The sequence below is a fragment of the Anopheles merus genome, chromosome 2R, assembly GCF_017562075.2.
Source record: "Anopheles merus strain MAF chromosome 2R, AmerM5.1, whole genome shotgun sequence".
Lineage (NCBI taxonomy): Eukaryota > Metazoa > Arthropoda > Insecta > Diptera > Culicidae > Anopheles > Anopheles merus.
The window spans coordinates 8,619,171-8,631,737 of record NC_054082.1 but is presented as its reverse complement, the minus strand read 5'-3'; the positions used below and the strand labels follow the sequence as shown (position 1 = coordinate 8,631,737).

The 12,567-nt window shown below is 42.7% G+C and overlaps 2 protein-coding genes across 12 annotated transcripts in view; both read right to left on the bottom strand.

Annotated features, from left to right (window-relative positions):
* Window positions 1–12,567, bottom strand: part of LOC121603582 (protein tincar) — a 90,774-nt gene that overhangs the window by 55,492 nt on the left and 22,715 nt on the right. For 5 of the 6 annotated variants that reach the window (XM_041932524.1, XM_041932523.1, XM_041932525.1 and 2 more), the window contains exon 4: window positions 3,420–3,470. The exons of the other annotated variant lie outside the window; for it this stretch is intronic. The gene's annotated coding sequence lies outside the window, so the exon portion shown is untranslated. The remainder of the gene's footprint in view (window positions 1–3,419; window positions 3,471–12,567) is intronic. 6 annotated transcript variants of the gene reach the window in all.
* On the bottom strand, window positions 3,598–11,598 carry LOC121603583. 6 transcript variants are annotated; one of them, XM_041932530.1, is made up of 3 exons: window positions 10,881–11,598; window positions 9,556–9,827; window positions 3,598–6,200 (listed from the first exon to the last, which is right to left on the bottom strand). In XM_041932530.1, exon 3 carries the CDS (start codon window positions 6,125–6,127, stop codon window positions 4,757–4,759), a length of 1,371 nt encoding a protein of 456 aa, XP_041788464.1. In that variant the 5' UTR covers window positions 6,128–6,200; window positions 9,556–9,827; window positions 10,881–11,598; the 3' UTR covers window positions 3,598–4,756. The 6 variants fall into 6 exon arrangements, with proteins under 6 accessions (XP_041788464.1, XP_041788465.1, XP_041788463.1 ...); XM_041932531.1 differs by having other exon boundaries at window positions 9,556–9,767; XM_041932529.1 differs by having other exon boundaries at window positions 11,195–11,598.

The window sequence follows — 12,567 nt, the reverse complement described above, 5'->3', positions numbered from 1 at the left end:
CCTCCTCAAATCCAGAACACCAGACCCATGGCTTGAAACGTGCACCAAGTGGAGCGTTTCGATTTTCATGCAGTTTTGGCAATCTGTTTCGAGGTTTGGTTTCTTTGATGAATCGCGTTGAGTAGCACTGTTCGCCTCGTATACGGTAGAGGGAATGATAATTTTGACCTCTTCTTTAGAAAAAAAGAGCCAGTGGTTGTAACATGATTGAAGACAAATTGCAAACAACAGGGACAGCACCGTCCAGGATCTTTAATCTAAAATATGTCCTTTTTTATTCCTATTTCGGAAGTATGAAGGCGCATAAAATAAATCAGAAACTTTCCACCACATGAAGCATTACGAGTGCATTTTCGCTTGCCGGTGGGCACGTACTGGGTGGTGAGTTATAACCTGCAAATGGATGTCAGTGCTTTGAGTAAATGCATTCAGCACGGGAGTGTACAAACACGCGCTTCCGGCTTCAGCACGATGAGTTATGGCTATAGCCATTTTTCCTAATCATCGCTGTTTTCTTTGGATTTTCACAACGATTCGAAGCGCCTTCAACGAATTATGGATAGTTGTAGGTGGAAAAAAATATAGTGTTCGCCTTCGCAATGACATGCTTTTCTATGTTTTTCACTTCCACCAAGCCGCTTGGCTGTGGTGAACTGGATGGACGGTGAGATTATTAATGGAGCTTCCTTCAGCAGAAAACGGATGCTGTACGACGGTACACACATTCGGTCTGACGAATTGCCATCATGTTGCAAGCAAACAGCAGTGGACGGGTTAATTCCAACGTGGACGTGGAGGATGATCCCTGCCAACCCCAGGCAGCTTTGTGCCCTGGTGCGTGTATGAGATAGTAAGGATCTACACACACTCACAGACTTTTCGTCCTCTGCCGCTCAATTGCGGGGAGGGATAATTTGCGGGACAAATTTTCACCGGCAGAGCAAACAAACTACTGACGATTAAAATTTCATGAGCTGGAGGGCTTTCTCCCGTGCCGGAGGAAAAACTTTCCTTATCATCCAATTATGCTTCGCACCACTTGCTCCGACTAGATGAAACATGCAATAGTTACACACACGCATACTAACCCAGCCCCGTGTTAGGCATAGGATGTGAGAATTTTCCCTCAGTGTTGGTGTAGACGCATGGAACTTTTCCCATCCTTGCCGAATTTCGAGTTGCTCGCAAATTAATTCATTTTCACCGCCATATTCCTGCGACGGATTAAGAGCGAAGGGACAGTGTTGATAGTGTGTTTCGCTCGTTCCATTTGTTTGCCAAAACTACCTTCCTCGCTCGTGGTAAGGTTACACAATGTGTTATTAGCTGTGAGACCGAAAAGTACAGGAGGGGTTGTCACTGGGATGGAAATTAAATTCAAAAAGCCCCGCACACAGGTTGATCGGGCGTTTCTCTTGCAGCACATCGTCTCTGCCTTGTAGTGAAGTATTGGTATATCTTACCGCGAGTCAACCTAAGAAAATAGTATAGGAATGATAAAATTCTACCGCATTTCATCCACATAGGGTTTTGAAATGGTGCTCGCTGAAAACGTCCCGTCAACCACTCGAACCCAGTATGTTCTTTCCCTCGCGGGGGAGTATACATGAACGGGGACAAATGGTTTTTTCTAGGTTGTTTGTTGTTTGCTTTCTCCCGTGCTGGGTCCGGTTTTTCTACCCTGTCCTACCACATGTATACAACGGGTGCACGAAACGTAGGACGTTGTGTTGTATACTTTTGGCGCGTTATTCCGTCAATAACCATTAATTTGATTACGCTCGACATGGAACAGATAGCGGTGGGACAGAACGTAGTGTAGAGAGAAGATTGAGGTTTGTTTGCTTTCGATGTTAGTGTGTATGTGTGTGTGTGTACGGGTGGGTGGACAAATGAGTGGGTGAATGAGGACGAAGAACGCAATTGGGCAGGAGTGTTGTGTCATTAATAGAACAACGACCCGATTTTGGCTTATCCTTTGACCCAAAGGTTTGGTTTGTATTCGTTTCCTTCATTTGAGGTGGTATGTGTTAAAGGTTCAGTTGTTTGTGTACTAGCAAATCACGTACACTCATGCTTAATTTCAGTTTCACTAGAATCAAACGGTGAGCTTTAAGAAGCGCTTGGAGAAAGATTTATTGCCAAGTGATTTATGGGATAAATGAGGTAGCAGTTTAGAAGTGGGTCGCACGCAAACAAATTTACTAATAAAGGTTGATGATTCTGTAGTAAAACAAGAGCTTTAATATAAAAGGGAAATATTACAAATGGTTTTACTAACAAAACACTATGATAGTCTTGATTTATTTTGTTATTTTTTTTCCAAAATTTCATAGACATAGGCGGTGTTAGCACAGGTAAGAAAAAGCATTAGAATAATGTGTCGTAGCTCTCCATTTTACATTCATTCATTACATAGAAACCATGAAAAATTTTACCAATTGCACATGTTCCTTTCTAAAACGGGAAAGCATCCGCTTTTCATAAAGCAACTTAATCAACTAAGGATTATGTTCGCGTCTCCTGCTTCATCTCCTCTAAAGAAATACAGTGAAACCAAGCAGTAAATGTATGCGCGATGCTCAAAACGAAATATCCTGTGTTTGTTTGTGCAGCTTGATGTGTTTACGTGGCGTAGCTCTTTTACATTTTTGCGCTCGTCTTCAAAACATTCATTTTTCCCGTCAAAAACCATCCGGAAGCAACACTTTCCATTTGACAAAATAAAACCTTAAGCAAAGATGACGAATGTGTTTGAATGCTGATCGTCAGCCTGGTCGGTATAAGGCTTTGTGATGTTACGTTAAAAATACAGTAAAAAAATAACAGCTAACGCTCGTACCGGTGGCTCGTAAGGTTGCTGATACAAAACAACAACTTTATAAGCCAGCTAGCAGCTCGTGCGCCTTGCATACCGATGATTGACATTTCAAATACCGTCACGTATCGTCGGGATTGCTCACGAACTCTTCTGAGGCGAGAAAGAGGAAAAATAAGTTCGCACCTTTTATCGTGCCCACCTTTAACCCGAGCTGATGAGCTTTTTCCTCGCAGGCAACACTGTTCACGCAAATGTTGAATAATCTTGTCCCTCGGTGTTTGAAGTGAAGAGGTTTGGTTACGTATTCCAGCCGACAAACGGATGAAGAGTAGGAGGAGGTAAAAATCAATCGACAGGAAAGTCATCACCCTGTCGTGCGGAAGGTAGGTGGTACGTTTCGGCAGTGGGTTGTAAATTTTTGAATTCAACTCACGAAACCGATTTCCGGTAATGGTATTCCGGGGGGTTTGTGCGAAAAATAGGCCAAAGTTATTGTGCGTATCTAATGAAAGCATCCATATCTTAATATGTGCGCCAAACGAATACTTCTGATGTTATGAAATGGCTTTGTTGGAAAAAGGCGAGAGCAAACACCTACCTTTACAGCATGATGCACACTTTAAGCGCGAGCCGGATCGGATATTTTTGCCTGTGGAAAAGTAAGAAACCCATTTTTTATGATGTTTTTAGCTGTGGACAAACCTTTCCAATATCCTTGAAAGCAGCTTTAAAATTGAATACGAACCGAAACAATCTACAGACTCGAACCAAATTTATTGCATTCCAAATTATTTTATTTCCCTTCACTTCCTCTGAATGATATCAGATTTGTTTATACAATTTACGTTTTTGATTGTTGTTTTTAATCTAATCAAATATGTGTGATTTGTTTACTTGTTAAAGTTTTTAAACTTTGTTTTTTTCAGTTTAAATCAATTTTTGCATGTGTGCTCTATAATCAACTTGGTTGCGGTTTGAATGACGATTTTGAACATCATTCATCTTATTTTAAAGGCTGTTTGTGGTTTCATTCGGTCTATAGAAGCTTGTGTTTCAGGCGTTTTCTTCATTTTTAGTGAACTTATCGCCAGATGTACATGTTTCTGTGTTTGTGGTAGCTAACGTTATTTTGATTGCTAGTTTCTAAGCTTTCTTGTGTCTATATCTACACAGTGTATTTATGTCACCAATAGTAACTGAATAACTGAACTACAAAAAATATTGTTGGTTTTGCATAGTTTTCATTAGTGTAGTCAAATTTTGATTAATAAAGATTTATTCTAGAAAAGATGGGTTGCGATGTTCGTACCCAACCAGTACATCATAAATGTTTGATACTATGATTCGAAATTATACTTATGTGGACAGAGCACATTCTATACAGTATCTTCGACAATGATAGGTTTATTTGGTTGTGTAATAAATAAACGAAGCATTTCAAAATTATTCATACAAATGATGTCATACGACTAACGGATTTACAAGGATCGTACATAGATATATCAAAACAACTTTAATAATGATAATGATCGTTTGAATAAATATAGTAATATTGAAATTTGTTATGTTTGTTTGTTGCTTTATAGTAATTCACAACGGCGGAGATATCGAAGCCAAAACAAAATTTAATCATTTCGCTGAGTAACATCCAAATTGAGGTGGAATGTTTATGGCAGTAGAAGCCTAAAATATTGGTAGATTATGTAGCACTACAAAAAATATTCGAAGTTTAATATTTTATTATGAATAATTCAGACGAGCGTTATCGCTCACAGAAACAACTAGTTTGAAATGATGTTGCAACATGACGGAACCAAAAACAGAAACATTACTACTTTTCAATTGACCGAAATATCATCTACACAATCTACAGGTATCGAGCGTATCATTGCGAATAGTATAAACTACGTAGCACTAGCGTACCGCTCACTACCATTAACCAACTTTAGTCTTTTTGCCGGGAGGTGGAATCGTCTGATCATTCTCGCCATCCTCTTCACCGGAACTATTTCCTTCGTCGTCAATCGATTGTTTGGAACTACTCAACGAGTCGTCACTGACTGCCGCTATCGTTCCATATCTTGCACTATTTTTCGTCACCTTCCTTCGCACATTGGCAGCAAGAGAGGTTAAACTACTACCGGTGTTGCTAATAGTGGTGGTAGGCCGTTCCATGCTGTCCTCCGACTTGGTGCAGTCATCCAAGCTATCCTGCTCAAATTTATGATCCTTGGAGGATTCATCCGAACCGAGTCCACTTTTACCGTGCTCCGTGTCACAGTTACTCTCATCGGAAGGATCCTCAAGCACGTGGTTGCTGCTTTGCTGCTGCCCAATGACTTTGTTCGTGGAATTTCCGTTGCTTGCCTTGGATGCGTCCGGTTCTGCAGGTTGCACGGTTTCGTTAGGATCTTTTAGTGCTTCGTCGGTGGTAGATTTGCTGGACTCTTCCGGTATGTGCTCTAGCAGATCCGGCTGCAACTCACTGGCAACGTAATGTGTCCAGAGCGCTAGCTCCACCTTATGAGGTGTCCATTTTTTCTCGTGAGGCATGAGTGCCGGTTTCGGTGTTTCGAGTTTGTTCTTTTTTGGAGGCGTCGCACTGAACGAATCGTCAATGGAAGAGGCCGAACTATCGTCGTCCGTGTCGCCATCTTTACTGGACGTGCCGTTGCCTGACGTGCCCTTGGAAGGAAGTGTTCGGCTACTGCTGGACGGCTGCACGGACGAGCTGTCTTCTGGATGACATTCGCGATTCAGTCGATCCGTCGTGGTCTGGATGTGTTGCACGAAGTTCATATACTCCCGCGTTGTGTAGTCGATGCCCTCGATTTCAGGTATTGCCATCAGACACTCGTCCGCCATGAAGGGGGCATTTTCCGGAGCAGCTGCAGCTAGCAAGGCAGACGCCATGGTTGTGCCGACGCCCTTCAGATTCGATAGTGCTGTAATGGCCTGTTCCAGGTTGGGCAGCTTGCGGAAAGCTTTCCTCGTTTCCGTTTGCACCGCCCGGGGTGTGTTTACTTTTATCAGATAGGACAGCTGCGGGTAGAACTTGCCGCGCGTTTGCTTCCATTTCATGGTTTTGACCAGCTCCTCGTGTACCATGTACTGATCCTTGCCCCGCTTCTTGATTAGCTGGGGAAGTTTGTTTTGATACCAGTCGTCCAGGCGGATCAGCTCGTCTGGTTTTTTGCATTTGTTTTCCGCCTTCAGCTTCAGCACCTGCGGGTACAGGGCAAGGACGTAGTCGAACTGTGCCGATGTACCTTGCGAAAAGAACGTAGCCGTGTCCTTTTTCGACATCCTTACGATGGTTATATAGGTGGAATGCGATCCAAAAACACCCAAGAATAGCTATCCGAAGAGTGGAGTTAAACTGAAACCGTGAAAGGAGAAGTAGACAACGGATAACATATGACAATTACGTTTCCCAGACAGCAGCTGCAACGCTGCCTGTTCGTCCCACAATTCCATTGGCACACTAGAATGCAAATTAGTCCGTACAATATTGTATGTTCTTTCCCTATTTCTCAATGCAATTGCTGAAAATCTCCCCCAAGAGACTTTCGGTACGTTTATGCAAAGGATTCATCCTGCATGCAGACGCAACCAAAAGACTCGTGTTGCGTTTCATATGTTCTGGTAATTATTACAACGGTTATGGATCTCGGCAAAGTTTCCCTGCAACGAGCGGGTTAAACGAAGCGGTTTCCAAGTGAACGTCAGAAAATGAGTCCTTTATTGTTTACAACAAATCATTAATCACCCAACCCGTTCGTCTGCCAGTTCTATTCAGGCGCAAGTGCAGGCATTGTATTTTGCCTTTAGGGTAAAAGGCAGGCACTTACACCGCTACAAAAATGGGTAAAATGGTGAGGAAGAAAAACGCAGACAAAAGTAATAAAAAAGCAAAACTTTATCTACTAAGCTTATCTTTTGTGGGGTTATGAAACGACGCACTCCCCTTTCTGCACAACAGTGGCTAGATGGCGCCGGTTCACGCGAACGGAAGCGAAAAAAGCGAACAAAGTGGAAGCAAAAACACCGAACCCTTCTACTAATAATGCCGGCGACTTTAGTTTACGATACGGTGGCAAACGAGCCATTATTGCACACGCGAAAAACAATGGAAATGAGCTGGGACCAGTGCGATGGAACCTGAGTATCCTGGCTCCAAAGCGTCAATGCTAGCAGGAGGCAGAGACGGTGCTTGCTTTGGTTCATAAATATCCGATTCTTTTCCGGTTCATTTGAAGACGCTAGTTCCGGGCTAGTGCTTTCGGCCGATGGTGCATTGGCCGGCTTTAGTCGCTGGGGAGCCCGCTCGTAAAGGGAGCTAGAGTTGGATGAGTAATTCTATAAATCTTGCCCTCCAAACCCCAAGCCACCAATGGCATAAAGTTTGACTACGAGCGGGCGATTGTATGCAATGAAATGGGGTGGCTAATGAAAATGTTGGTCGATAACGCTTTCATTCTCCATCGCTTAAATGTTTGCCCTGTACAACCGGAGGAAAGTCCTACAATCCGTCAATCAGTCAGCTATCCGTTGGTGAGTATTTTTTCTCGTAATCTTAGGTTAGGAATTAACCGCAACTTTTCCCTAGTCCCTAGCACTGCTTCCTAACAACATCAAATTAGATTTGTGTAATCAGCGATAGCAGCATGAGGTTAATTATGGGAAATTTAATTAGATTTCGCTGTCCAGTGCGAAGTGCCTTTAGGTTCGAACTGAAACGTAGTTTTCGTCCATCGACACACCTTACAAACGCTCTAACTATATAGCACAGCAAACCGCTCCCCATTCACATAAGCATTAAACATTAAAGTTCAGCAGGAAATCACATGAATCCCCTTTTCCAACCGTTATGAGCCCTCTGAAATCCAATCAATAACAAATAAAACCGTTCCCAATTTTCTTTTCTCTTGCTTTCTATTTTTCTCTCCCAACCTGCTACCACAGGACAGCAAATAGTTATCCTACTGCACTCGCTCAAAGTTAGATTACCTCCACCGCAAGAAGTCTTTCCAGTTCAGTTACTCCTCAACATGCCTGCCGTCCTGATGTGCGGCGATACTGAAGATCGATCGATTTGAGTTCAATTATTTTTTGTTTGTTCTACTGCACACGTACGGAACGCACAGAAACTCGCTGAGGTTTCGGTTTCCAGGCAAAGTTTCTTATTTCAATTTCCCGTTTGCGGTTTGCGGAGTCTTTTACCAACGTCTTCGACCAGTGTCGCTGTGTCAACATGCACAGAGCTGCGCGTCGTCCCTTCGAACTAGCTCGGAAACTTTAATTTAGGTGTCATTGGCACGCACAAATTGTCATCGGAACGGTGAAGCGGAAATGTCCGCACCGCAGGAACGATTGACATTTTGCTTGGAGGGTGGAATAGCAAGTATTTGTGGTGATATAAGGCAAGACTAACATTTAGCCGTGTTTAAAAATCCAAACCAAGCCAGCTTAAGGAGTAATTTTGATGTGCCAATTGTATACTGTGAGGCGTATTCTTCAACGATATACGAAGGGAATCATTATCTTGAACTAGTCAAACATGTATTTCGTTGCTAGTAATCACATTTCGATTATCGTCTATCAGGAATTGGGCAACGTTTAGATTCACATTCCAATACACTGCATCTGAATATACTAGCGTTTTTTTTTATACTGTAACTAAACGGCAGACGAGGAAGGATGCTGTACATTCTTTCAAACCATTGCATGGTTTCAGACGATAGCGAAGACCGGCGTGTTCCTGAAAGCTTCTTTAGCTGATGAATTTTCTACCCAAAATACCACTGAACCCATTCAAGCACACGCCGTGAGATACTCAAGCGACGGACTGAACTCTGCACTTTCTGATAAGTTAAGAAGCGCTTCGGTTGTGATCCTTGGGTGAATTTGGCGCTTCGCATGTCACACGATTCTAGAGAGGCCATTAATTCTCAACTGTCTGCCAAGTGCTGTTGGCGTTCCAGTGTCTTGTGCTGCACACGACTTCACCACAGCTTTCGGATGAAGCATAAAAGGATCTTAAAATAGCACCAGAATGAAAAATGAAATTTCGCGCTCGTCTCTCGGGCAAACCGTTGATTCCAATAACCATGTTGTGCATGAAGACGTTACTTTGGGGTTATTTTAGAGCACTTGCAGTGCACCAAAGACTACGATGCATGATATTTCTCTATCATTGCAGCGCCTTGTTTGCTTCCTTACGCTCAACGAACGATAACTCATATTTAATGGGTAAGCTATGGTGATAAATATGAATTAAACACTTGTTTTTAACGTCTTTGTTTTCTTGGTACTTCGACTAGTGGGAAGAAAAAATTTAGTATCTTCCTTTGACTGAATGTGTACTTTGAAGTTTGATAAAGCGTAAGTGCTCTTTAAAACGGACCATCTTCACCGATAGATAAGTTGATTGAAAAAAGGTTTATATCCAGCAGGATTATCAAGATGAATGGTTTGTTTGACATGATGAATAATGTTTTTAACCTTTGCCAGTTGGATGATATGAATAAATTTGCTTAACTGCAGCTAATCAAGAGCCGAATAATAGCCCCAAAAATCATAGCACATCTTAAATGAACAATCCTTTTCTTTTTGCGTTTCGTCAATCCTCCGTCAGCGAACATACAAAAAGTATTTTTACGTACGTATTTTGCATTCTAGTATTGCCATTGGAATTAATTAAAATATTTGTTTCGTTTGTTCATGAGGTTTACCTTTTTTATTGTATGTTGAAATGTTTACAGTTGTTTGTTTCTTATGTTGTCGTTGTAATCTGTTGTAGAATTTTCATTTTCGGTGTACACAATGAAGGCAAAAAATGATTCAATATGATTTGTATGAGCACTTTCACTATAAATGTTTATAAAAATTTCTTTTGCTTTTTCTCTCGCTTAGTTTGCATGTTTTGAACTAACCGATGTTTTACCTATTTTTGGATTATTATTACATTAGGGCCACGTTGAAACAGAGTGTTTCATAACTTTGACTAAAAATGAAACAAAAAATATTTAACAATTGCTTAAATAATCAATGTTAGTTGCATATTTCACACTAAGTAGCTCCATTGAACACCGTCCTGCACGCTCTGCAGCATACGCTCATGCTAGTTTTCTCGCGCATACAATTCTCTCGCGCTCGTACACGCTCTCTCAGCTGTACCACACAACGTCATGGCGCTAATGGGTGTGCGTCGATATTTTTGCACGTTTTACATACGGCCGTGCTCGTTCGACGATCTCGGCTGTGGTTTTCTTTAAATAGTCTTCTCAAGTAAATAAATAGAAGGTGCCACGCTTGTAGCACCATGTGCAGCGCATACCACCCTTGTCAGCCTGCACCACAGGTGTGCGATATTGGAAATACAGCAAACAACCGTATGGAACACTCTGACCCTTGCTCCTTCCTCCTTCCCACTGCGATAGAAGTACTCCACGACGCTTCTGTTTGCATCGATGAAAGGGAAAAGCCGGTATCAAAAGGTGAACTGGGATGGGGTATGCCGATCGGGTAGAATTTATCGCGTGAACATTTCTCACACCGGCAAAATCCACAGTCACACAGAACAGCAAAATTAGGTATTGATTGAACTGTTTTCAATGACTTTCTGAGAACATGTTTAATTAAATTAATCTTTTTTAATAACAACGAGTGACGCCAATGCTCAATGCACCAAGTACACATACGCAAAACGGGTCGCGGACAGAACAAAAAATCACCAAAAAAGAAGCACCATGCAATCAACGTAACAGACCGAAACCACACTAACACATCCAAGTGGAAATGCACCGAAAACAGATAATTGAACAAGTGTTTGTCTTACACAAAACGTTTGCCACTCTCATGTAGGTAGCAAAAGAAAGACACGTTTTTTTTTCCTTTCACACATTACGCACAACTCTTATGTTATCCCGCGAAACATAGTGCGTTTTAATCAGGTCCATTGTCACTCTCCATCAGATCCATGGAGACAAATCTGCTCTCGCACAGGGAAAACAAAGCCACCGAAAACACAAGTGCACCCTCAAGTGCCGTCACTGACCGTCGATTGCACCACTAGCACAGCTGCCTTTTCGGTGGGTCCCTGAATTGGTTGCAAGCGCCACGAAACTACGGTCCCGGGAACACGGACAGCGACACACCACGACGGACACACAGTCAAAAAAATCGATGAGCAGCGCAGCTAACCCTGGCACACACGCACACACGAGGAGAATCGGTTCCGGCTGGCCGGAGTCCGTCGTGTTGTGTGCTGCTGTTGTGTGTACGGAGGAGCGCACACAGGCTATACGGTTTCGGCGTATTGCTGCTGCTGCTGCTGCTGTCGCGTGCACTTTACATCCCACCCTCCCTCACCGGAACCGGAAAGATGCAGCAGGAGGATGGTAATACGTTCGAATTTCACCCCCGGTTTGCACGAGCCAAAACCACGGGACACAGCAAATTTGTACACTCTTTGCGTTGCGGAATTCACGTAAACTTTCGCAGTGTAGGTAGGAGCGAATGTGTTGTGTGCGAAGACGTCAAAACTGTGCTACCCTTGGCCCGTGGTCTGCCCGTAGTGAGAGCTGTGCGCTGTTTTATGCTCTCACTGGCTCTCTTTCGCTTGTGCTGATATGGGGTGGAGGGGTGAGTTTTCTCTCGCAAAATTTCAACCGACCGACGACACTACTCTAGGGGGTTGTTTTTGGTGCAAGCGGTGCAAAGGCGTGCTGAGGCGATGGGGTTGCTATTCGCTCTCTCTCTGCGGTGCTGTGTGGTTGTGTCTGCGCTATCTCGAACTGGCTGCAGCGCTGTGGATGGTGAAATCATCGGCAACGGAGTCAGGCCCGAACGGTGGTTTTTCGGTACAGGGCCGAGCTGTTCTACGTTCTCTTGGCAGCCGCAATAATGCTCTTGTGTGACTGTGCAGCTCTCTGCGGCACTCTGGCGCACTGTACTGTGCAAGATGGCGACCGACACTGTTCGAAAAATCGATTGGTATATGTGTGATATGAGCAGGTTTTATGAGATTAAACGGTTTTTCAAGTGTGTAAATGTTTCACCAACAAACAAAGAGCAATAATGGCCCGGGAGTTGTTTAAACAATGTTCCAATAGTATCAAATTTACAAAAAATGTTTTGTTCTGTGTTGATTATGTTGTGAGTATCTTCTCACGACACTAATAGAAAAAATTCGTTACTTTTTGAATACATATAGACGGTTACATTGAAAATGGCAAAAACATAAACACAAAATAAATATTTTTTAGGAAGGGTAGACACATTCGAGTTGTTGAACGTTTTAATACCTTTACATACAATTATTTCACGTCATAAAAAACTGAATAGTTTGGTAAGTAACAAGAGACAAGTAAACTAGATAGACACTTGTTGTGATTGGAAATAGCAAAGAAATTCCGGTCTGAAAACTCTAGAACCAAAGCTACTAACCCCAGACACATAACTATCGAATTCAACAATTGGGAACGAACAAACCATGACGACCGGCAACTCCATCACCATGTGCTCGAAGCATAAATTCGATATTCACTTGTTGGTTGGGTGCAAAACGGTGCACTCCTTCTTAAAGCGACCAACCACAGAAGGGAACCTTCAAGTGGACACCAATGCTTCTAATGCTCGGTGTGTATGCTGCTTACGCCATACCGTTCTGGCTCGGTTGAAGTGGCAAATAGCAGGACGCAAATGATGCAATAACAATATTTCTTTAGGAACCACTTATGGTT